Source organism: Amborella trichopoda, chromosome 2 (assembly GCF_054954075.1).
Source record: "Amborella trichopoda isolate Santa Cruz 75 chromosome 2, AtrichopodaSantaCruz75HAP2 v2.0, whole genome shotgun sequence".
NCBI classification, from domain to species: domain Eukaryota; kingdom Viridiplantae; phylum Streptophyta; class Magnoliopsida; order Amborellales; family Amborellaceae; genus Amborella; species Amborella trichopoda.
In genome coordinates, this window is record NC_142337.1 from 67,438,489 (window position 1) to 67,465,660 (window position 27,172).

A 27,172-nucleotide genomic window follows, 5' to 3' on the forward strand; every position below is an offset into this window, starting at 1 on the left:
ATGGAGGAGAAGATCTATTAGGACAATCTAGAAGTGAATTGTCTAGACTATATTTTGAGGTAAATATGTCTACATATGTTCAAAATATAAAGAAAGAAGTTCTACAGTTGCATCCATTTCCTAAACAATTTAAAATTCATATGCAATACCAAGTTCTTCCCATTTTAATTTCAAGAACTAGACAACAAGATTGTGCACGATGAGTTGGAGAACTTGGAAAACATATAACTTATTTTTGGAGTGAGGCTGCACACGCAATAAAGATGATTATGATCTCTCTCTAAACAAATATGGTTTTCATTTTCCTTATGTTATTCTGCGTTCAATATCTTTTTTTTCTTTTCTTTTTCCTTATTGTTCATGCAAATTCATGAAGGCATCTACCATCTTTTCTGAGAGCATGTAATCAGAATGTGTGTGCCAATTGGTTGGTTTTCATTAAGGCTTTGGTATTTTCTTTTTCTCTCAGTAATTGAATAAAATATATTTTTTGAATTATTATTATTTAATTTCACGTGCATAACACTAGTTTTATTTATGCTCAAACGAAGTTACAATCTACAAGCCTCGATTTTTAGGACATTCTTTTAAACATTAAATGGTTGATTCGTACTTCAGTTTGTACTCTAATTTTGTTTTGTGACACGATTCATTTCTATATGTGCATATGGGAAAATAATGTGTTTGTTCTTTTTAGGGAAAATTATAGCAGGTTGTACTTTCTAGGCATCCCCTTCAATTTTTATTTTTTTTTTAAAAAAAAAGAAAAAAATTTTGATATCATATTATTAACCACAATATTATTTATTTTTGCATTCAACGCCCATGCCCCACAAGCAAAAAGGTCCAATATTTTGAACCAAAATATCTCCATTTTAACCTATGTTTTTCCGCAAAATATGATGCCTAGCATGTGCCATACTGGCTTCTGGTCATAAAAATATGCTAGTTGCTTGGTTCAACACAAAAACGCACCAAGACCAGCTTATGACACATTGTGTTGGCCCAATTTCTATATTCCAATTATGCTGGTCTGACACATTCTGTGCCGAATTTTGATTTTTAATACTTATTAAATAATAATTTGTTTATGTGGTATACATTCATGTTTTTCTTTGGTGTGGATGGCAAGCACATTGCAACTGTTGCGCTGCACCATACTATCAAGTTGTGCAAGACCTCTTTTACGCACCAGTCTCACGGTCGGGCTAGTCTTAAACGAGTTTACAAACATTGTGTCAGAGTAGTTGCCAAAGGCACTCCCACCGAGAGGCACGGTAGACCACTGGGTCAAACCGTAGCAATGAGAACAAGAGGGAAGCATATGTGGATATTGGTTAAGATGCCTCTTTCCATTGGGTTGTTTTGCTCTCTAATTGCAAAGGAATTAATCAAACTATACATATATATAGGTTTTTATAGGGTTGTAACTTTAAACAATCCAATTAAGGTGCACCTTCAAGTTTTATCATAATATATAATTTTGATGTAAAATGTTTTTAGGATTGTCTCAAAATCTATTTTTATATCTAATTATAAAATTTAAAATTTCAAAAATGGTTAAAATCAAGTAGATCTATAAACATATGAAAATCTTGAAAATGGACAATATAGATAATATGTTCTAAGATGCACTATTTATGAGACTCAAAATATTTTTATTTTTCATACTCATACATCTTGATGTCGAGATGATCAATCATAAGGTTTTTCAACATTAAAATAACCTTTTCCGATGGATTTTTGAGGTGCATCCGTAGTTCTACATTTTAAGATTGCAACTTTATATAAACTTTTTCCTATATAAAAGAAAAATAATGAGTTTATGAGGAAAACATTTGGACCATTAATTTCAATTGTTTTTAGATGGACCACCTATTTACATCCATCTTTAAGATGCATGCTTTATACCTTGAGACCACATATTGTAAAAATGCGGTCTAGCCCACATGAAACAATTTTCCATATATATATATATATTATTTGTTGTTGGATCCACAATGTTAATAAGTTATACTTTGATCATGATCGGTTAGAGTATTTTATTTTATTCGAATTTTTCACTACTAATAATATTGGCATTAAATTTGAGACAGTCTTTTCATTGTGGCCGCACCCAACAAAAATTTTGAAAAGTAGTTATAGTAAAGATAAAAGTCCAAAATCTTCGTGTAACGTGCGGGTGAATAATGAAAAAATAGGCGTGCATCAAATTTGATTTTGGATAGGGATTGTATACAATGATACTATTTACTTTTGATATAAGTTGGTCACAATTACTTACAACCATCCTAAATTTTGATAGTTTGGATGTGTCACAAAGTTTGAATAAATTTCTTTTAAAGTTTGAGCTTGGTCAATGAAACAATTGCAGCCACCCAATTTTACATCCCACGGTCAAAATTAATATGACCACCTTATATTAAAAGCAAATAGTCTTATTATATATTTTCCCTTTTGGATATGCTTTATATAAAAATAATAAAAAATAAAATAATTCGACAAACCATTCCAGTTGTCCATTATGATCGAGTGGCTGTAAGACGGAGCATACATGTATGACCTCTACCTATGGGTGTGGGACATATATAAAGTCTGTCCATACAATAATACCATTCCCTAAAAAGGAAAAAATATACGGTGCCAACTTTACATTATACAACCCGTTAAGATGTATCATGTAAATTCTCCTTCTTGTTTTTTTAAATAGTTTAGGAGTTAGATTTACTAAAATGTTATTGGGTGGGGTAAGTGAGAACGGAAACTACAATAAGGTTTTGGAATACGTGTTATATTTTGACGGTCTTAAAAGACATACGAATTCTATGTCTTCAAACTTAAATGAATAGCATAGAACGCGGCAACCTAAATGCTAAAAAAAGTAGAACATGGCAACGACAACTTTACTTCCATACGTGAGGCGCCTTGCATAAATCACACCTTTTGTTAAAAGGGGGACGTCTGTGAAGAGACCATTTTCGGTGTACGAGGAAGTCACACCTATTACCGTTCATTAGATATCATATTGGATGGTTTGAGGAGAGTCACAAAGTCTGAGGTTTTTTTTTTAAAAAAAAACTTTGCGTCTAATCAATAACACTTTTACAACCACCTATTTTGAAATCTAAGATACAAAAATAATTGTGACCTCATTGTACAAAAGGTAAATGGTGTCTCTTTGTAGATAGTCATTTATAACCGTTCAAGAAAAAATCTGACTCACAAGAGTGATTGTGACTTATTTGTACTAGAAATATGACAAGCTTTCAAAAATGGGATTGGGGTTGTGGTGGTAGCACCACGTGTGCCCCAACTATGGTGTACGCTTCCATTCACACCTAACACGTTTAAAAACCACTAATGATTTCAAAAAATAGGTAGGGGATTGTTATCTCTACTGAAGTACCCAAAAAACCTAACGCATTAAAAAACCACTAATGATTTCAAAAAACATGTAGGGGCTTGTCATCCGTACTGAATTACCCAAAAAAATTAGGGCAAGCTTTATATGCTTCTCCTACAGTATAAAACTCATATATAGCCCCTTATCTAACTATCCATTACGAATAGACGGTTGAAATGACACTAATCACAATGTCACGTCTCTATACTATTTTATTTTTAATTATTTTTTTATAAAATATTTTGACACCAAATTTTAGACATCTACTCCCATCTTAAACTCGCACTTGCAAAAAAATATTAAAAATTATTATCAATTAAATTAAATTACCAAAATAGCCTTTAAAGTTTCAAAGGTTATTTGGTCATTATATTTTATAAAAAAATTATTAAAAAATTGAAAATTTATTTTTAATATTTTTTTAGGTGTGGGCCCATTGGGAAGATGGCAGTACTAAATTTTATAGTCCTACAATTTTTATAAAAAATAACTAAAAATAAAATATTTTGAGGCGTCGGATCTAGATCAAAAGGTGAGTAGCTCACTTTATCTAAATTGGATGGAGATCTTCTATGTTGTAGGGGAAGTATAGAAGCCTTTCCCCTAAAATATATATATATATTTTTTGACAATAAAAATAAGTCGCAGTCTTCCGACCAACATTTTACATGTTTTTAAAAAGGGAAAAGTTTATATAGAGCCAAAGCTCCAAACAATCAAATTAGAGCTTACCTAAAAAATTTCACTAGAAGAGGTTGTTTTGATGCCTAAATAGCATCAAATTGATCATATCAACATCAAGATGCATGGACATGAGATGGATTTCAAGTTTTGGAAATAGTGTGTTTTGTAACAAATTTTTTGACTGTCAATTTTCAATATTTTCAAGTTTTCATAGATATGTCGATTTACACTATTTTTTAAGTTTTAAACTTTATAAATAAATATGAAAATGTATTTTAAGGCTATCACAAAGATTTATAGTATTGAATCCACATTTATCGACAACATATGAAGATAGGTTCTAATTTGATTGTTTAGAACCTAGGCTCTATACAAACCGCACTCACTTTTGCATGTATTTTTCAGCGCGACGGAAAAAACCAAATTTACGTCGTCCAATTAAATTTCAATAGTATGGATCATTGTACCTTTACTTCTACAAGTAATGCCGCTATCTTATATAAAACTTCCATATTTTAGGTATGTTGTTTGTGGCTCTTCGTACATGGCATACTCATCCCGGAGCATAAAATATATTAATTCCCTCAATTAAAAGAGTTACTTGAGAGTTTTACAGAGAATATTGGGATCACCATCATCAGACATTTTCTTAATTATTTGGGTTCGGCTAGAGAATATTGGGATATAACTAAGAATTGCTACACGGTTATTATAAAACTACGGTGGATTTTGAGTTAAACACTTCGATCTTCAAAAATTGGATGGCATTGTTCAATTTTCGGGACATTTTTTCAAGCATAGAGTGTGCAATTTGCGTTTTTTGTTTTTGAGGTTAATTCTTAAAATCAAAAGGTTATTTCCCCAAAATTTTGGGGTCCATCAAATATTCCTACCATAAGTTTTAATTGAGAGAGCAAATGAACCGCATGCTCCTACTAGAGAAATGGTCTTTTGGGATGTCAGTTGCTCGTTTCCATTCTACCACACAAATTCAACAATAAAATCCCAATAACTATTGATTAGTGTCTTTATTCATTTTCTTACTTTTTATCGGGGATTGTTCACAAATAGATCATTTACTTTTTATACAAAAAAATTATAATTATTTTGTATTTTAGATTTCAAAATGGGTGTTGTAAGAGTAAAATTGATTAGACCCAAAGTTCTAAAAAAATATTTCACGAATGTCGTGACTCATGTGAAGCCAAAAAATCGAATGAATGAGAATAGCTGCGAGATCTTTGTACACAAGGTAAAGGAACATTGAAAAAAACAAATTTCAAACTTCATGAAACTTCCCAAACCATCCAATTTAATATTTAATTATGACTTTAAAACAATTATTAATAGTCTCATATCATACAATCCTAAAAAAATTGAACATCATCTCATTTTCGGATAAATAGTCAATCCTAAAAAAACTGAACATCATCTCATTTTCGGATAAATAGTTTCGTATTATACAATCCTAAAAAAACTGAACATCATCTCATTTTCGGATGTGTACCCACCCAGCCATGCCTCGAGAAAAGATGTCCAATTCTACTCCTCCCTTCCAAAGAAACCCTGGTACAAAACCAAGGTTATTACTGAAAGTGTCTCTTCCGATTCGAAAGTGGGGCGCTTTTCTTTAGAGTGTACGTTATTTGCAAATTTTATTTAGACTCAGTTTCTCCCAAAATTCCAAATTATATCCCTCCTACGAGGGTATCAACACCAAACGAGGACACATTTTCAGGGATATTTTGGGAAAATCTTCCCTGCTTTATAAAAGCAAGTGACCCACTATAAAATTAGCTTCTCTTAACGGCAAAGAAAAATTTAGAGGAGAGTAAGCGAGAGAGCAAAGAGGCGCCAAATGGAAGACGATTGGGGTTTTAGTGCAGAGGAGCTCGATTCAATGGAGAAAGAAGCTCTCAAAAGAGTTGCAGTGAAAAATACCTTCTCTTCTTCTCAATCTCCTTCAAAGAGTCCATCTCAGAAGGTTACAATCAAAATATTCAGAGATTCTCCCGGAAGAATCGCTTTGCAAACTCAATACAACACGGTAGGAGCCCTTCGTTTTTTGGGTGCCTCACTGTCTTAGTCAGGGCAAGTGTTTTCTGTTTTTAGATTCTTAGAAGACCTTCTTAAGGAAAGTTCTGATACTACCGAATGTATTGGATTTTACAGTTAATTTCTAGCATTCTTCTTCTGCTTCTTAATGCATTTTGCTGAATTTTATTGGAAAAAGCGATTCGAACTTGGTAATTACCTTCTACACAGTCAAACTTGGTAATTACCTTCTACACAGTCAAACTTGGTAATTACCTTCTTATTACATGAGAGGATCATCTTAATTCTTCTCCATATTTGTGTGAGACGCCGTACAAAGTTATTGTCAAAATTCAAGGGCTCTTTTGAGAAAAGCGCCTTGCAAGTTCGGTGTAACTCAGTAGAAATAAAATCCTTCCTTTTTCCCATACCAGTGCCAGTGTTCCTGAACTTTGCTGGATTTCCTGAAATCTCTGTATAAAGAGGGAACTACTTTCATTTCAGTTTCAGGAACTGATCTTAGTCGTGGAAAAACTATTTATGATTCATGTATGCTGATGTTAGTGATTTCTTATGCAAGACAAGTTTGTTATTGATATTTTTTTTTTTTTTTTACCTTTTTGTTTGGGGGTGTTTTCTTTGCACTCTTATCTGAATTGCAGTAAGAAACACCATCAAACACATGGTGACTTGGTGGAAGCCCTTTAATTCTCTTGTTTCTCTCTGTCAGGGCAAGTACTTTTTTTCCCCGGTATCTCACTGAATTACCCTAGATAGATTGTTACATTGAGATATTTGTTCTACATTAAATTTTGATCTCATTTAGCACACCTGAACTACCGAGGAAAGCACTGAATCTGCCATATTTTTGGCGAACATAGATTTTTCCCCACCTTTAGATCAGTTGCCATGGAAAAGTCCATAAAATGTGGTGATTCCTTAGTATTCTTTAATATATTTTTCTATTAATTATTGGTATTTTGTTTCCTTGTCTCTTGACTCGCCATAGAAATCTGTATAATAGTGTATTCCCTCACTATTTCATCCATGCTATGAAAATAGCGTGCTTCTATTGTGCCATCAATGTAGTCAAAGAAAACACAGTGCAATTTTAGTTCCAGCCTTGTTTTGTAGAAGTCTCCGATTTAGTGGAACTGCTTGTGTGTTTCATGAACTGCGTTAGACGCACATTGTAATAAACTGAATACATTACTTTCTCGTATAAAATCTGTATTAGGCTAAATATGTTCTGTTATTTTTCTGTCTTCTACTGAGTCAATTTAAAACACAGTCTACTGATATATAAGTTACATATTTTTCTAATGTTTGCAGTGATTTCTCATTTGTATCCTTCTCTGAACTTTGGGTGGTCTTTTATGTTTTTCCTGATTTAGCTTGAATTCATCCGTTACATGTAATATTGAATGTCTTCATGTGTGGTTTGTTCTCCTTGTTTGTGTATATGTTTTTTTTTTTTTTCTGCATTATTGCATCATCAGGTATGGATACGCTCTACTCCTAATAAGATGGGTTATTGAAGCATCCAGTATTGGGACGCAGGCTATTCTTTGAATTCTTGTCCCAATTGGAGAATTCATCTTGTTTGCTTTGGTTAATTGATTTTCTTCTATTTTGAAATTTAAGTGAATCTCATGACATTTAGAGTTTTAGAGTACTAGAATTGTTATCTTTCTTGTTAACTTTTCTTTCTTGCAGGAACTTTTGCATGTGCTGAAGTCTGTGGTTGGTCATGAGTGGGATCAAAGTAGGAGGTTAGAGGCTACACTTGCATATATATGAGTTACTTTATGGCTTCTGTATAATGCTTGGCATTACAACTAGATGCCTTGATAGAGCTTAATTCTTTATGGTGGTTTATCAATTAATATCGCAGATTGATATTCCTTGTTTTCACTCGGAATAAATGGCCCATTGATTTCATATTTTAGTCATGGGTTCCTTTGCATAAAACTGTCATTTATTTGAATTCACAATCTCATTGCTTGTTCTTTTTAATGTTTTTGTCTATTAGCAGAATTTTGTCATGCTAGATTTTATTTCCTTGGCTTATGCATTGTTATGGTGAAACTATCTTTTGAGCTAAACCTGTGTTAGAATGCTAATATGCTTCTGTCTCCTGGTTCAATTGAATTAGAGTAAACCTTTGTTGCTCCTGGTGCAGGATCTGGACCTACCCTGAATCTCAATTGGAGAATTTGGAAGTGGCTCTAAGTTCACTCAAGGATATTATTTCCAGCGTACTATTCCAAATGCTGTTTCTGTGCTTTGCCAGATTTGAATTATATGCTTGTTTAGTATTTATTTCATTTGTTTCTGATTTTCAGATCTCTATGGTTTCCCCAATTCGCTCGCACTTGAGATCTGTGCAAGGTGATTCTTATTATTGCTATTGTTGTTGTAATTACCATTGTGTGAAAGAAGTCAACATTAGAAGAAAGAAAATTGCTGTGTGAATTTCTCTCTATTGCTGTTTTGGGTAGGAAAAACAAACTAAAGCAGTTATTGCTAAACAGCAGGCTGTACCCTAGAGCAAAGTATACTGCGTGAGCTTCCACCAGTACAAGGATCTGGGTGTGGTATTCCGTGCTCACCAGATCTGGGAAGTAAAGGCAAGGGTTTAAGTCCGCAAAATATGAAAGGCCAAATACGGGTGGTGTTATATTTGATTGGCCAAGACCGAGTTGCCGCTCAAAGTCCATACAATGAGGTTTTTTAGCAGATTCCTTGTGTAGCTTTTTCTTTTGACATGTTAATTCTGTGGTTTCCTCTGGGGGCCTCGGCTGCATACTTGTATTCAAGCTAAATGTCAATAGCCTTTTCTGATGTTAGATATTAGTCCGCATTTGCTTTCTCCTATATTTTAACTTCATCCTGTGTGGTCAACTTGTGATGATGTCTGTTGCTTCTAATGCCATATGTTCAGAACTTCTGTTCCTGCTCAGGGGAATCTCGTTGTGAGTACTCTTTCAGTATATATCCTAGATTTGTGCATTAACTCCAATTTTTCTGCAGAGAATAAAGGAAGCTTGCCAATCAGTAAAAGGAAGACAGTGGAATGCTGAGGAAAGGCAAGTATAATTCTGCTGCTATGGTATCTATGTTTGATTAGCAGTAAATAGATATATGCTGAACCACGTCTAAGTGCTATTTCAAAGATCTAATTTTTTTTTGGATATTTGTTAGGCTATCTAAATCTACCGAGAATGCCCAAAATCATGCTGTCTATTGCACCTGCTTTTCCTAGTATGCGCAATGTGCACAGTATCCTACTTAATGCTGTATCTGCTTCTTGTAGTCTGAACCTTTCTATGACGTGCTACATTTCTTGTTGATAGTTGACTTACTCCAATGAATGCAAGAATAAATTTACCAGTATGAGTCCTTTGCCAATGTTAAGCCTGTTGTGTATACAATTTGCTGCCATGTGTCTTGACCCAACAAAATTAAGTGACAACTAGGTTTTTTTTTCCATGTGTCTTGACCCAACAAAATTAAGTGACAAATACGTTTTTTTTTTCCTTATCTTGCTGGAGCATGTGCAACTTCATTGGATTCCATGCATATATGGTGATAGGATGCATTGCATTTTAAGTATCCAACAGTGCAAAAATTTCGTCAAACACTTGTTGTTGCATTCATGGCACGGCTTGCATTTTTGCTTGGCCACACTATGAAGTTAGTCAAGTGATTTAGTATCAAGGGGGATTGGCTCCTACACGAGTCTCATATGCGAGGTGGGTTAAGGAAGAAGGGCCAGTTAGTTTCGAGTTCTAATTCAATTATGATTTGGGATGTTTAAATGTTTAGGTCTCCTACTTAGTTAGGGACTGTAGGTTATGTATGTAGGTCTCCTATACTACATAAGAGTGGATGACAAAATGCCTAAAGTGTAAGACTTAGGGTAGGTCAATGGGGGAGGATTTGGTGAGGTTAAGGTAAAGTAGAGGATTGCAAGTAGAGGGTAAGCTACCCAAATTTAACAGTCCGGCAAGATATGGGGATGGAAGGAGGATTGTGAGGTTGGTTTTAGGATAGAAAAGATTAAGGATGCAAGGTTTGTTGTAAGGGTTTGTTAGGGGGTAGGTTTGTTGGGGTTCACAAGAGCTCTGGGATGAGATGGGTTTTCCTCAGGGTTTTGGTAGGGTGGCGGAATCATTAGAGAAACGAGGAGAGGATGAAAGAGGAATTACCTGAGTTGTATTAGGAGTCAATACGTTAACACAATTTAGGACACTTAGAATTGTAGTGGCATCCACACCAACTTAAAACTAGACTCATTGAGTCAACACCTACGAAAAGGAGGAAAAAAGACCTAGATGGATTGCGCCATTAAACAAAGCAAACTTTATTCTCAACTGAATCTCTTATGTGATTGACCTTGGGCCACTAACATCAACTTGCTAAAATCAAATTACAGTCTCAAACTTCGCTAATTAATTATAAGATTCTTAGTAAAAAATTTCATCTACCTATCAATAGAATGTATAAGATCTGAAATATCCAAATTAGGAAAAATCCTAGAGATAGTAGTCATAAATCTCATAGAGCCTTCAATTTGGGACATAAATCACCTCAAATAGACACATAGGCAAGGTTTCAAAAAATGCTAGGCGTGCCCAGAACTCGGGCGCCCTGTAGCTTTTTTCACTTTGGGGGTTTTCATATATTGAGGGTTTTTTAAATTTTTTTTTTTTTTCACTATGGGGGTTAAAAATAAACCCCATAACGTTTTTATACAACTTTGGGGGTCAAAATGACTCCCTTTGCCCTTTTGGGCGTTCTAAAAAAACAAAAATGGCCTTACGGCCCTAGGCTCCTGCCCAGGTACATCCTCCCGTGTAGGCCGCTTGGGTTTAGGCGTGCAGATTTTTTGTCTTGGCCGCCTAGTCAGGCGCCTAAGCGTCAGGCAAACCTTTTTTTAAAACATTGCATATAGGTGAAAATTATGCATTTGAAAAGCACCTTGCATCAGTGTTAAAAAAAAGGGTCCGCCTAGCACCTAGGCTTGGGCACATTTTTGTGTAATAAAAGTGGCGCCTAAGGGCATTTTGGGTCACTTTGATCCATAAATCTACAAACACCTTAAATCGATTGTTTTTGGTTTTGTACTTTTCTTTTGTATTCCATCTTGTATTTTATTAGTGTAGCATGATCGTGTGTCACTGTGGAGTATGGATTGGAGAGTCGGAGACTCATACACCATGGACTTGTTTATGTTTTTTCGCTAAATTTTCAATGATGTGAGGTTTTGAACACGTTTCAACATTCATGCGTATATATTTACATGGGAAAAGTTACTTAGAATACATATAAATGCAAAAACATACAAAATTAACACCAATATCTGCACACGTGTGTTTGAACAACACTTATGTTCATATTTTTAAAGTTTTCACCTCAGGGCTCCCGCCTAGGCTTTGAGTGCCAGGCCGGCTGTCTAGGGGCCGCTAGTGTTTTTTGAAAATTGTTCTGCATCATTAATCTTGGCTCCCACTCTAGTTTTGGTATCTAGTCAATAATCGTGGGAGAAGAACTGAAGTCAGTATTGTGAAGAAACAGGAGTGGAAGTAGACCTAATTTAAGATGATATGGATTGACCTGTTAGTCTTGCACCAAATATCTTAGCATTTCCTAAGGAATTGGGGCTACATCTCCTTTCCATTTCCATTATAGCATGCTTTTCCATGCCCTTTTGTGAACTCGAAAAATGGTGCAATTGGCTCTGTTGCTTCATCAATGAGTGGATCGGGATGGGGATTGGCAACACAATTGCTAGAGCATCAAGGTCTACAATAGTTTGGCTTTCAAGAATGAGAAGCTTCAACAAATCGCTTATTATAGCTAGATGTCTGGCCCATGCTGGCTTTGAATGTTGTGGTAGTAAAGTAGCCCTTGAGAAGGTTTGCATGGACCTGTAAACGGTGTCCTTTGGTATCCATCATAAATTGGATCATTGAGGTATTGGTTGTCCCTTTGAAGGGTTTCCATTGGATGCCCTTGGAGGCTGGGAGTTTAATTAGTTGTGCTGATTTGTAGCATCACTTTATTCAACCAATACATTGAGAATTTCTTGCATGGTATCCCGAGACAGATATCAAGGGAACGGTTGCTTGAGTTAATTTTTTCTTCTTGGGTCACGAATTATGAAAATTTACAAACCCAAAGTCAACCTGTGATGTAGTCTGAGTCTAGAATGACAAGGTTGCCAGATGGAATGGTCCAAATAAGTTTTCAGTCCCCAAGCAATATTGAAAATCAAACCAGAGAAATATTCCCTACCCAATTCCATGGTTTACTTGAAAAAGTCCCAATTGTTGCATTTGATAAAAATGGGAATTCTATTTATGAGCAAAAGACCTCAGATGGTCATAATTGGTTTTGATTGTTGCAACTGTTCTACTTGCATCCAAGATCAAGACGATGAGGAAGAGAAGAAAAAAAAAATAATTAAAAAGAAAAACTCTTCTCAACAAAAACTTCACCAAAGATTCATTGATGGTGATTTAACAGTTGGATTACCAGGTGAAAGTTTTGGAAACGTCTTTCATCTTCAAAAGAGTTAGAAGATCTGAAACCAAAATTTCTTAGAGGAATTAAACCTGTAGGAGGATATAGAGTTCTTGTAGGTGGAAAAGGATCAGGATTTATCTAAGTTGGGTAATTTGGAACGTAAGGATTTCCTAATACTGGTTGAAATTGGGATTGGTATGGAGGCTGAGAATACTGAGATTTCATCCAAAGGTCTTTTTCAAGACTTTGCAATTGTTTTTCCAAAAATGCCTTTTCTTTTCCTTTTTGATTCAACAATTAAGATTGCTCATGAATGTCTTTAACTGAATACAGAATCTGCATCAACTCTTCATGCAATAGTTGTATTTTTTCTTTTAACTGCATAATTATGCTAATTAAACCTTGCAACTGAGAAGACATGTTATTCTGTTTTTCTTCTATCCGAAGCAATGCTAAGTTTTGAGATTTAGCATTCTCAGCTTGCCAGTTAAGGCTTGCTTCAGCAGGAGAAATTGTCTTTAAAGCTCCAGAAGAATCTCTGGAAGTAGGGTTTCTAATCTTCCATAAGTGTCTTTCATTATCCTGGATCTTTTCATAATCATGTAATGGAGGGAAATTATTAGCATAATTAGAACTGTGCGGATCAAACATCATACATTAAAAAATGTAAGACTTTTCATCAGTAGCATCTTTCTTGTCATCCCAACCAGTAGGGATGATTTCTGAAGTTTCAGAGGTTTTTGGGTGCTGACTGCCATAAGTTACATAATAATCCCATCTTCCAGAACTTTTACCTAGTAATCCAATGTTGGATCACCATCAATGAATCTTTGGGGAAGTTTTTGTTGAGAAGAGTTATTCTTTTTAATTTTTTTTTTTCCTTCTCTTCCTCATCGTCTTGATCTTGGATGCAAGTAGAACAGTTGCAACAATCAAATCAATTATGACCATCTGAGGTCTTTTGCTCATAAATAGGATTCCCATTTTTATCAAATGCAACAATTGAGACTTTTTCAAGTAAACCATGGAATTGGGTAGGGAATATTTCTCTGGTTTTATTTTCAATATTGCTTGGGGACTGAAAACTTATTTGGACCATTCCATCTGGCAACCTTGTCATTCTAGACTCAGACTGCATCACAGGTTGACTTTGGGTTTGTAAATTTTCATAATTCGTAACCCAAGAAGAAGGAATTAACTCAAGCAACCGTTCCCTTGATATCTGTCTCGGGATGTCATGACATACTGGCTGGGAGTTATTATCAACTTTGATAAACAGGGTAGTGTTTTCACATTCAGGAGGTAAAGGAGTAACAATATCAAAAGCATGATTCTGAAGCACCATTTGGTAATGGAGTGTGGCTACAATAGCAGTTTCAATTTGTCTGGTGCCAGTAATTTGTAATTGAACTTTGAATGCCGAGCTCAAATGGGGGTCTCTGATAGGGATATTGAAGTTAGGAAAGAAGTTAACAAAAATGGTGCCAGCATTTAGGGTTGTTTGGATTGTTCCGATGCATGCATGCTGGTATTCTAGAAATCTAGTGTCTAACAATGCAATTCTGGTTACTGCTTCGATTCCTTTTCGACCATGGAAAGTTAAGGCTGGTTTAATAGCTCCAAAATGGATATCCTTCTTTAAGCCATTGAGGGAAAAGGTTTTTGGGATGGCTAATTGTGATATATTGTTCGGCTTGGGTGGCTGGAAAATGGTGTTGATCAAAAGAAGAGGCTTGAACATATTCTTTGATGGCTTTAGGATTCTTCTTTCCAGAAAGTTTCTTGATTCGCTTAGTCCAATTTTAGCTAGATTTATCATAAACATGATAAGGATTAATTAACTGGGAACGAGTTTCATAAAACTTTTCAGGGGTATAGGTTATTTCAAAAAGATGTTCTTGTTTTGAAAACATGGGTTCGAAATCTGGGCCCGAAGAAGAAGTAAGGTCTATAGAAGTATCTGAGAAGTTTTCATCTGCCATTTTAAAGAATTTACAGAGTTGACTATGATTGTAAAACAAAGGTAGGTTAAGGCCAACTTTCCTGATTTGGTTTACAAAGTATGAACTCCTTTCCAGGCCTTCTTGCCGACTTTAGAGCTCTTGTTAAGTAAACCTAAGAAAGTATTGACAGTGAATGAAATCATTCATAAAATTAACCTTTAATTCGTACTCTGTTTTCTTATGCGAGAGATCATAGTCCAGCTACGCAGACGCAGAGCATACTAATCCAAGTACGGACTATAGATTAACCCAGTCAACAAAGTAAATAAGAATTTAATCTCAACAGACGACATGGCTCTGATACCAATAATAGATGTGTACAAACAAACAGTGAACAGAGAAGTGTAAACAGATAAGAAACATTATAAATAGATAAGATGAACACATAGAACATTCAATCCACTAATTGCAACAAAAGCTCGTCTCTTTGGTTCAGGGAGGGATGAGAGCCCTATGTACAATCCCTTCAGGTTGACATGCTTCCAAGGGGCAAATTGGTCTGATAAAATTGGTATAGGAGCCAAGTCCCCCTTCGTCCTGAATTATTTTAATGATGCTTACTGCTTTTTAATGTCATAAATTTTCATGTATATGTCTGTTTGAGGTGATTCAAATATCAAATTGAGTTCTCTCGGAAATCTAGGACTACTATCTCAAGGGTTTTTCCTATTTCTGAAGTTCTGTCAAATCTTAGTCAAAAGGCAGCTGAAAAATTTGATTAAGATATTTATATTTATTTAGTAAAAATTGGGACTTTAATTTTATTTTGGAAAGTTGAAGTTAGTTTCCTTTTTTCTTTTGTTAGAAGTGCTTTTGTTGATGTTGCCTTATTTTGTAAATTTGTTAGTTTCCTAGAATCATAGAGGTTCTACCTCCATGTCCCTGTCGGTTAGGATTTTTGTCTCTGGGATTATTAAGGATTGACTTTGCTCAAACACTTTGAACAATGATAAGATAGACTCAAAACCTTTTAGGTGTTTGCCCTGATCGCTAGCCTGGGAAGGCTTCTGTTGGTGTTTCATGACTCATTATTGTCATTGTGCTGCTTGGGGCGGGCTGCTAAATTGCATGGGATGATGAATGTTCAGCCATGTCACTTTCCTTGCTCATAGGGCTGTAATTGCATGGTCATATATGACTTGTATGACTTCATGGCTCTTTATGACCATAATGGATCTTGTAATTCAAATTTTAGCTTGTGATTACCCTTTACCATATTTCTTTTTGCCTCCTTGAACACTGATTTGGTTGGTCCCATGATCTCTGACTTGTTTGGAAGCAGCACATAGCTCAACATTTGTATCTTATTTCCATGGGCTGTTTCACAGCCTCCTAACTGTGTCTTGACATGAAAAAAGCTAATTCTTTCCGTTGGTAAGACGGGGGAGTTCTTTTGCTGACATAGGGATCAGAACTTCCTTGTCCTTTACTGATTGGAAACGTAATTATGGTGATTCACGTACAAATTTCTAACGAATGGCTATTGAGAATGAAGACAACTTATGTATGCATTTAAGCTTGTCTGCAAAGATCAGTTTTAAAGCTCTAGAACTAAGAATTATTTATGAAAAATGTGGAGTTAGTAGAAGATTCTACATACTATTTTTCGATGAAAGGAATATGAAGCCGGAAATGAATGCATAAGGAACATGATAGCCTTAGTCGGCTTCCTTTTTCTAGTACTTTAGTGGTAAACCTAGGCATGAAAGTCCTTTAGCATAAAAAGTTGTAAACAGTTTGGTGTGTAGGAGTAGTTCTGTGACCTCCACAGAAAGAGTGATATGGGGGCGACTTTTGAAATTATCATTAGGACTAGACACATTTAAGGGCTCTTCAGTTTAAAATCAGCCACGAAAACAGGGTTCGTCATATGGAGGAAACTGTTCTATGATGTGCTAATCTCAATATCTCCTGTAAAATTAGTGCAGCATTTCTGTGTCATGTGTCATGCATATGATCTTTGAGTTTGCTGAATAATTTCCACGAAATATTGTGGTCTCTCATTGTTTTATGTGTTGCCTCCGCTTGTGAGAAAGTTCACTGTTTTTATGTGTTCATAATTATTTCAATGTAACACTTCGTTATTGGATACGTTAAAATTCCATAATCTATGAACAATGAGGTAAGCTTTGGATGCTTCATGAACTTACATTTAGCTTTCATGGTTTTGTCATGTATATTTTTTAAATTTTCAGTCTAAAGTACAAAAAATCCTTTATATTTTTCATTTCTTGCAGGGTTTGGACATTTCCTCTTGCTTCATTGAAAGAAGCGGTGGATTCATTGACCTCAATCATATCTCCCGTTGTTACGGTGGGTCTTCATCATTCTTTTCAGGGACTTACATGAAGAGAGTATTTGCTAAGCAAGTAATTATGATGGATTGAAGTGTTATTTCTTCTCTTATTAATTAAGAAGTATTTTTTCTTGTCAGAAAAGGAAGGTTGGGTTGGTATGGTCTGTTCAGATTGTATGTTTGGACAAAAGGAGTGACAATGGGCTAGCAACCCACCCGGCTTGGCTATGCCCGTGGCAAGGCCAGCACATGTGGTCCTTTGTGCTGAACCCAGCTTGGGCAGATCATGGTTTTGCGCCAAATATAAAGGGATGATGCCCCCCATGGAATGAAATTTTTTGGAAAGGTTTGGCTTCCAAAGCGAAACCTTCCGCCGAACAAATACGCCATTAGGTCTTTCAGGCTTGTTTTTTTCGTAGGAAAATTCATTTGTTCAATTGGGATACAATGGAGATTTATGTAAAAGGACATTATATTTGTTAGGGGATAAATATCATCTAATTAGCTCACTCATGGTAAATTCTGTTATCTTTTTATTTTTTATATTTGTAATTGGTAACTGAATTTTTTTTTATCAAATTGATGTACAAGGTTGTGTGTTTGATGTAGTAGAATTGGTGAGGGCGAGAAAAAAAACTCAAAAAGCAGGAGAGTGCAACAACCATTAACCGAGTTCGGAACTCAAACTTCATTAGCAATTTCAATAAAATTTCCGATCCTTCTACAATGGACATGTAATATTTTATTTATAAACATATAAAACCCCAAGCCAAATGAAGATCCAAGTAAATAATTTAAAATCATAAGTTACCTCTAATAATTGGTAAAATATAAAAAACTCTAATTAGTCATAATATAAAAAACTTTAATTAGTCACAATATTGGTCACCATCCTCATTTGACATTTTAAACTATGATTTGAGGCCTGAAATAGTAAAATTGAGGAAAAAGCCCAGCAATGGCCTTTGTAAATAGCTGAAAGATCTTCAAATGCAACTTGAAGCGCCAATATTGGACACAAATAAAAAATTGTGCTACTCGTATGACGACTGCATCAGTGTTCTTTTTACATTTACAGAACTGAGCCTAGGTGGTGGTACTTTATAAAAAACAAGAAACTATGCCTATACCAAACAAGGTTGAAATCAAAAGTCACTATTGTGGATGTCTTAGATATCCCATCTTTAACCAAGGCATTAGCCTTGAAGTTAGCCTCCCCCCAAGTGTGTGGAAACAGCGAATTATTCTTTTTATATGGTTCAAATTTCTTCATAGAGATTTTGCAATTGCCATGAGCAAGGCCCTGTACCACTGCCCCAGGCAATGATGTTACTGGAATACCCCACTTTATTCACTTGTGGCCATTTAGAACCCTGTACTCTTAGTCCTTGCTGTAGCGACCTTACCTTGGTTTATTTGATCCGCAAGTGGGGATTGGGCCAGAATAGGTCATCAGTAAAGTCTTACCTTTAACTTAATAGACCTCCGACACCTCTAGGGCCTGGTTGCTGCAAGAGCTTCCATCTAACTTCAACTTCACTGTGGGGGAGGAATCCATGTATCAAACTTGAGTTGTTGGTTTATATGGTTTTGCAATATCTTGGACATGGGGAGGAATCCCTTGTTGGTCGGTATAATTCTGTTGTTCCCTTTTGCTAACATGATGCCATCCGTTGTCTTCAGTTTACGATGGACCATTTTTGTTGTTGTGTCCCGTCATGCATTTCTTCACTTTCTTTTTGTTATTTTATTTTATCGAGTTGGCAGTGCTATTCTACCAATGAATTTTCTAATTGAACATTTATTCCAGTTTATTGATGCTAGCAGTCTTTCACATTGCGGGACTATGCTTGTTTTATTTGTTGTACCAGATTGAGGCTTCCCCGCCTTTGGTTTTACCTGCTTTGCAAGTATCTCATGGAACTGGTAAATCTAACCTGCTGAATATTTTCAGTTATTTGGCTTTGGAACCAGACATTACAAAAATAGGTTTTATTTGTTTTGAATCATTCAATATCATAGTGTATGGTGATATTTTTGGTGATTGTGTCTTGTTACATGCACATGGTTTATGCATCCCTGCACATTCTTATATGCTGCATTATTTTGTTAAAATTTATCCCAAAGAAAGACGTTTAGATGGATTTCATCTATAAAATGGTACTTTTGTGGGTTTCTCAACAGGATCATTGTTAATATTTTCAAGTATGTTTTTGAGTGCTTTCTTTTTTAACTTTATCAGGCAGGCGCTGTGAAGGTGATCGTTCTGTGAAAACATCACTTTGGAATGATACTTCTAACAAAAGCTGCATCCAAGACAATGTTTGCCCCAAGAATTTGGAGAAGATTACAATTAAGTTTTTCCTTCATCCTAGTTGCAATATTGCCGCTAAGTTTGATTATCAGCAGGTATTCAGCTTTACTGCATGGGTGCTATTTCTTTTTTCTTTTTTTTTCTATTTCTTTTTTGGATCTATTCACAATATTGCTGGTTTTATTTATTTATTTTTATGTTTTATCTCCTTCCAGGCACTCGTGAATGCCATAAAAAAGATACCCAAATGTACTTGGCAGGCGAAAGAAAGGTTCATACTTTCTGTGAGCTTGGATTGATCTGTTTCTGTAGAGGTCGCGTTGAAACATGCTCTCACTCTTTGTTTTATGGTATTTGCTTGTTCTTGGCTATACAACAGGCTCTGGTTGTTCCCATTCTCTTCCCTGTCATCGGCTGAAAAGGTTCCTAGCGAAGTGGATGGCTTAGATGTTGAGGTAAGTTTTCTTTAGAATTTGTAATTTCAGCATATTCTAGGTCATGTTTATTGTGGCATAATGCCGAATTGTTGATAGGGATGTATAGGACGAACCAAATGCCTTTCTGACACTTTTATCAGTTTCTTCTGGTATATAAATTGCTCCGGTGCTCTGTGGATTTTCTTGTTTGTTTTCATGCGTTTGAATCAAATTTATTCTTTAGAAGCCAGATTCCGTGGGAAATATAGAGCTAGAACACCGTATATGAAAAACGATAAGATAGTTCTGGAGCATATGGAGAGCTTAAGATTGCTGACTTTAGGAATTGTAATACCCATATTGGGATTGTCAATATTATAGAAATAATCTGGTTGACTTGCTTTAAAGATTGTATTCTAGTAGGTTCATGGTTCTTGCATCACATCCTCCACCCTGAACCTTTTGTGTGGTTTGTATGTTCGTCATTTGCTTTAATAGAAACCATGTACTTGCTCATCATTTGGATGTTTACCGAAAATGTGACTGCCAGGTGTACAATTTGGATTCGCTGGTAAGACGTGCTCTTGATGCTGCTTCTAATGTTTCAGATCTTCATGGTAATTGCAATCATCTACATCATTGTGGAATGTTAGCTTTATTGTTTCCATTTGATTGGCTATAACCTTGGATCTCCTTGTACATAGGGTTTCTTGAAAACACGTTTATATTTGGTATCATGTTGCACTATGGGCAAAACGAAAAATAATAACCCATCAGTCCAGCTATTTTGTGTGTTAATAATTCTAATTCTTGAACTGCCTTTAACATGTGTACTTAAAGATGATGCTACCGTGAGTCCAGCTATTTTGTGCGTTAATAATTCTAATTCGTGAACTGCCTTTAACATGTGTACTTAAAGATGATGCTACCGTCATAGGCTTCCACAGATGAATGTACATCAAAATTACAAATGGCCTAACTTTTCTGTTAAAATAAATGACATGAAAAGGCTCTAAATTTTGTTAATGGACGTAATTAATCTCGCTGAGTAGGTCCCTATGCCTCTAGGACCTTAGTTCTGACCTAAGTGTCTTACAAGTTAGATCAATATATTCACTAGACGATATGTCAAAGATGATAAACATTTTCTGAAATTCCCAAAGTATATTCACTTGATGATGTCACTACTGTTTTTCCAATAATTCTTTTACATAGGTCAGCATGGGAAGAAAACCTAAGACATTGTATTGCAATCATCATAGCCCTAACATATCAAGCCAGTGCCCTAATCCCAGGATTTTCCAATATTGAAAAAGGTTCACTTTCATCCCATGTCAAATGTTAGTGTTAGGACTAACATTGAAAAAGTTTCACTTTCATCCCCGTGTCAAATTTTAGTGTTAACACTGAGAATATGAGTAAAGTGAGTTATTGGTCCTATAAAGTGGCGTGGATGTTAGGTTCAGTCATTTTCATCCCTTGATCCTACATATATTTTCGAATGTGTGAATTTGTAGATGTATTACATGCATGGCAATTTTTGGATAGGGGCAAGCATCTTGAGACATACAAATAAAGCCATTAAATTCAAATTGTTTCTTTGGCCCAATCATGGATTAGAAGATTTAGCTTGCTTGAATCGGTATTGGTTTGATACCAGTATTGGTACTCATTTCAGTATGCATTGACTTATCAAATAAAACTAGTATGTTCAATGCACTAGGTGTTACTGTCCTTTCTAAAGGACGCATTGTGCTGTATTATATATTACATCACTCATAATGTTTTAAGTAGAAGTGAATTACATTACGAAGTTGTGGAGATATTGTGCTACCCTTCCATTGTAAGTCACTCACATATCATTTGATAACCCCAAAATTCTTTCCTGCTTGCAGTACCAATTTAATTTTTATTAGAGGAATTATTAGGATATTTAGAAATAGCCAGATCCTGTCAACAAGGCTTCCTATATCTGCTTCTATTCCAGGAGTATATCTGTGCACTAGCTCATGGTCATGGTTTAAATGGATCATTTCTTTACTAAACTGCAGAAGATTCAGGCATCACAATATATCCAGTACACTAAATGCGATGTCATCTAGAAGCATGTCCTGGCATTGGAATTGTCTGATATGAAATGTTTTATTTCCTGTTAAAATGTTATATATTTTGTTCAGCTGTGGTCTGTTGAGGTGGAGTTTTGATTTTGTTGACTTTGCTCCATAAATGTCTGTAAGGTATTGTGACTTATTTGTTGTTTATATTTCATTTAATCGAGCTAATTTTCTTTTACCATTTCTGATGGAAAATCTCCTTTTTGCTAGCTTTATGTATTTTCATTTGCTACACATGTTTGCTTTGATTATTTCCCTAATTGGTTTAGATGCCTCTGATTTTGTTTGCTTAATTCATACAGACTTATACAAAATGATGCCGAGCAATATTGAATCAAACCTCCTGCCATTTCAACGAGATGGAGTAAGGTGCTTCATCTGTCTTTGGCATGTGAAATGATTTTCATAGATGTGATTTATGGATCATTAATTGGTTTGCTGAATTAGGCTTCCTATGGTCCTTTTGATAGTTTCCATTGTGGTTTCCCTTGGAAACGGTGGGCCTTGGAAATGAGAGCTCAGGAAAATGAAGCCTTGACTGCTGGGAACCATAGAATGATAACTTGTCTAGATTCCCTGATGATACTTGTTTCCATGGTTTGCTTAAACTAGAAGCTTGGGAGTCTGGAATTTAGCTTGTTTTAACCATTCATTACATAATTCATCTATTGAATGAGTTTTTTTTTTGTCGTAACTTGTCCATATTATTAGTAACAGAATAGATGATTCAAATAAAAAATTATTTATTCAACTAATCTCTCTCTCCCTCCCTCCCTCTTCCATAATTTCTTTGTTGATTTTCTCTGAGTTATAGCTCTACGCTTAAGTGCAACTCATAGTTGCCACTTCTAGCATTCACCTCTTAATTGATATGGATTGCTGTCAATTTAGAGCCCATCATTCATTGCGATGGGCTTTTAATGGGTGTGGGAAATGGGACTTCTCAAATATGACCAGAAGATTAATAAAACTAGTGCAAAAATTCCAAAAGCCTATATCAAATAGCTTTTTCTCAAATAACCATGTAAAAAAATATATCTCAAACAGTTCGAACTGCATCTTGAATATGCTAGAAAGTCTGGTAAAATATATTACAAATAATTTATTTCATGAAACTGCTGGGATCATATCAAAGCCTATATTCTTAAATGACCGTCTAAGTTACATCTTCAATTTGCTTGAATGTCTTGTCAAATACATTGTCGAAACTGTCTCCTGAGGTTGGAGTCGGGCAACATCATGTTTATTTGAAATTATATGTTTCAAGTATTGTTAAACTATAGAAGGCAAACTGTGAGGAGTCAAGAAGATGTCAATGGCATATGAGGCAACCAGATCCTTCAGCTCGAGCAATTACTTTTTTCAAGTAGAAATCCCTGTGCCCGGGTTGATGTCTATTTGAATAAATGGATTTCTCGACTTGGAGAACCTGACGGCATCAAAAGCCTTCAACATCTAGATTTCTATGTGATTTTCTGTTTTGGTAATACAAAATCCAAAATAATTTATGGCTTTACATTCTCTGGCACCCCAACTCACTCAAGGGTCATTGTTAAGAGGTTCTCATTTTACTTGAATGTCATCTATCATATTTTTTTTTTTTATCGAATTTCCTTTTGACATTATCTCTTAAAAAAGGAAAATTAGCATCACCAGAGTATGTTATATCCTTTTGATTTCAGACTAGTTAGTGCAATCACTGTAAATAATGTCAGTATAATGAGGATGTAATCATTATTATCATGTAGCATAATTAGTCTGAAATCTACTCTCTAAACTTAAAACTGAATGCAACAATAGTACTCCGTCCCCTGAATTTGTTAATATATGCCTTAACTATGATCTATTAGTACAGCACACCAACATCATAGTATGTATTAACATATGTTGTTATCATTTTACATTAGAAGTATAAAAGTTTATATAGCCGATACTTTACAATGTATATCACAAAGTATATATTATATATACTTATATTCTGAGTTTATTAGTTAGTTAATTGGTTAGTGTGTGTGTCTAAGGTACTAATATATTTGTTGATTTGATATTATAATATATTTGTTGATCTGATATTATAATATATTTGTTGATCTGATATTAGTATATATATATATATTTGGAGAGTGATTTCATGCAACGGTTATGTAGTGATAAATGAAACAATCTTCAAAAACCATGTTATGGCCATTTGTTTGACGGCAACTTTTAAATATACACTCTTGATTCCAATGAACATTAACAAAACACCAAAATTTGGAAACATACCCTCGAAAGCATCTTTTAGCCCTAGTGATATGGGCCATCCATTTCGATGAGATGCTGAGATCTAGGCCTTTGAAAGATGTTTTTTGCTTTCGAAATCTTTTAGATGGCTTTATTATAATTAGATTAACAATGTTAAAAAGGGAAAAAATTATTTTAAATTTATAAAGGTCAATCTTGAAATTCACCAAATGAATGGCCTAGATTAATTGTTGGAGTAGACTCATTTTGATCATATCTAAGGTGCAAATTGACTTTTTTTTTTTTGGAGATTGATTATTGCGATGAAGAGAGTGTACGTGCAAAATTTGGGGTCATAAATACACCACTAACATGGTTTTCTAGAGGTGTGGTTTCATTATACTATAGTGACATGGTGACTTGAAATCAGTCCCCTATATATATGTATATATATATGTGTGTATATATATGGGAAAGTTTATATAGAGCTGAGGCTCTAAACAATCAAATTTGAGCCTATCTCAAAAATTTCACTAGAAGAGGCTGTTTTGATACCCAAATATCCTCCAATTGATCATCTCGACATCAAGATGCATGGACATGAGAAAAAAATGGATTTCAAGTTTTGGAAATAGTGTATTTTGTAATGCATTTTGGACTGTCAATTTTCTAGATTTTCAAGTTTTCATAGGTCTATCTATCTACACTAGTTTAAAATTTATAAATAAAGATGAAATATATTTTAAGGCTATCACAAATATTTTCAGTACTTCATTTCTCGACACTATTTGACGGTAGGCTCTAATTTGACTGTTTAGAGCCTAGGCTCTGTACAAACCGCACCCTATATATATATGTGTATATACATATATATATATATATATGTGTGTATGTGAGTGTGTGTGTGTGTGTGTGTGTGTGTGTGTGTGTGTGTGTGTGTATGTATTATGTATGTATGTATGTATGAGAGAGATTATATATGGATAAATCTATCAATATCTGTTAATATTGGCGCCTGATATTAAGTGATATTATATCTGTCATTGATGCTGATACTAATGAATTATTAGCAGTGATAAGTATATGTATCTGTAGCTATTAATGGATTGACATAGTGGAGTAATGATGCTAATATCAGTACTAATATATCACATTAACATTATTATTATCAAAATTATAAATATATAGCAAAGAGGAAAGCCATAAAAATCAGTTTTTGTTACCCTAAAAATCAGATTAATATATGCTAATATCTGATAATAGTGGTATCCATATATACTACTATCTGATTATGTAAAAGGTTGTATTCAAATTTTACTCACGCAAGTTTTATCAAAATACACCTAACAACTATATAACTCTCTCTCTCAAAAGTTTAAGGTGCATTTGGGGGCAATTTAGAGTAATATTTACTGGTATGAATTTCATCTTGACATGGGGTCAGACAAGCTTTGGTATTCTTGTCTGGGATGTATTTACTACACAGCCTTGATGGTGCTTTTTATGGAATCCTTCAGGTTTATATGAACTATGAACTGCACATGCACACGTCCAGTTTCTGACTTCCTATTGAATAACATTTTGAGTAATTTTCTTTTATGACTGCAATCATCAAACTAGTCTATGACTTCTTGCTTCGACCTTTAGTGGCATATTCGTGGACAGTAGATGTTAAAATTCGTTCTCTATGTTTGTTGCTTTCGGTTCGGACATTTCATTTTCTTTGCTTTAAAACAAATAGGCGCTACCATTTGATTGGCTTAATCGGTTTTCTGTTGTTATTAGAAACTTTAATCATGATCAGTGACAGAATCAGCATACTTGTGAACAGGTTTTTGTTGGAACATGGGGGACGTGCTCTCTTAGCGGATGAGATGGGTCTTGGAAAAACTATACAAGTAATTCTGTCTTAGTCATTAACTGCTATTAATTTCGATTCTTTATTGAGTCTTTCTGCTACCTGCCAGTAGGTTGTATCAATACTTGTAGTTCAGCAAGGTTCATTGGTTAAATTAGACGGATATCTTGTTGGCTGCATGATATTCGTATTTTGCATTGGATGCATACATTAGTATAGAGGAAGGGGCATGCTGTCTGTTTGTGCACTTTCTATGACTTTGAAATTCCTTATGTGAATTATGTAGCAAATGCTAATATTCCTTGATGTAGTAGTGCCCATGGAAACTGGGGTATCTTGGTAATTCTTGGTAAATCTCATACATGCAGTGAAACATATGAAAAATAACATTTGATTGCTGGAGAAGTAGGACGTAGTTCCTTTAAACTATGTTGGGCTGACTTCGGCATCACACTTATATGCTACGCATTACAGTAATCATTTGTGTATTGAATTTTTTTGCCCAACTGTCAAATTCCACTCCCCCATAAAGCTTCCTTAGAAGTTACATGTTAAAATGTCTGCCCTTCCTTGCCCTTTTTGTTTTGTTGTATTTCTTTTTATGTTGTTTGAGTGCGTGTGTCTTGGGGGTCAATGGTGGGGGAAGCAGCAGAGTGGGATGAATTGGTGCATTTCGAAGGTGTCTCAAGGTGCTAATTGTATTGGTTCCTTCTGTCTCAAGGTGCACTGCTTTTCTTTTGTAAGGATGAGCTGCGAGATGTTCAAACTCCAAATTCATGCACGATAACTCATTACTTAATGGGAAACGTTTATTTAGAGCTGAGGCTCTAAACAATCCTACCTCAAAAATTTCACTCAAAGAGATTGTTTTGATGCCCAAATATCCACAAATTGATCATCTCTACATGAAGATGCATGGACATGGGAAAAAAATGGATTTCAAGTTTTGAAAATAGTGTATTTTGTAATGCATTTTTGGACCGTCAATTTTCAAGATTTTCAAGTTTTCATAGATCTGTCGATCTACACTATTTTTGAAGCTTTAACCTTTATAAATAAATATGAAAAAATATTTTTAAAGTTATCACAATGATTTCCAGTGTTGAAACCACATTTCTCGACACTATTTGAAGGGAGGTTCTAATTTGATTGTTTAGAGCCTAGGCTCTATACAAAGACACCCTTTCTTAATTGACGAATGTCCTTTGCTGTTCTTTTCACTAATGTGGTCTGTTTTTGTTGTCTTCATGCATTCTGTTATGGCCTTGATTATTGTATAATGTCTTTGTTTTATAT

General features: G+C 34.9%; 1 protein-coding gene across 4 annotated transcripts in view; it reads left to right on the forward strand.

Annotated features, from left to right (window-relative positions):
* Positions 1-5,910: 5,910 nt before the first annotated feature.
* Positions 5,911-27,172, forward strand: part of CHR18 (chromatin remodeling factor18) — a 43,297-nt gene continuing 22,035 nt past the window's right edge. For 2 of the 4 annotated variants that reach the window (XR_016050288.1, XM_020664791.2), the window contains exons 1-14: positions 5,911-6,134; positions 7,838-7,893; positions 8,304-8,379; positions 8,467-8,512; positions 8,656-8,849; positions 9,155-9,210; positions 16,893-16,968; positions 18,823-18,877; positions 19,194-19,360; positions 19,481-19,536; positions 19,645-19,720; positions 20,232-20,298; positions 22,098-22,164; positions 25,850-25,916. Coding sequence is in view for 2 of the 4 variants with exons in the window: in XM_020664791.2 (XP_020520450.1) it covers positions 5,946-6,134; positions 7,838-7,893; positions 8,304-8,379; positions 8,467-8,512; positions 8,656-8,849; positions 9,155-9,210; positions 16,893-16,968; positions 18,823-18,877; positions 19,194-19,360; positions 19,481-19,536; positions 19,645-19,720; positions 20,232-20,298; positions 22,098-22,164; positions 25,850-25,916 (1,248 nt within the window). In the remaining 2 variants the exon portion in view is untranslated. The remainder of the gene's footprint in view (positions 6,135-7,837; positions 7,894-8,303; positions 8,380-8,466; positions 8,513-8,655; positions 8,850-9,154; positions 9,211-16,892; positions 16,969-18,822; positions 18,878-19,193; positions 19,361-19,480; positions 19,537-19,644; positions 19,721-20,231; positions 20,299-22,097; positions 22,165-25,849; positions 25,917-27,172) is intronic. The other 2 variants (XR_016050289.1, XM_011623648.3) reach the window with 1 other exon arrangement.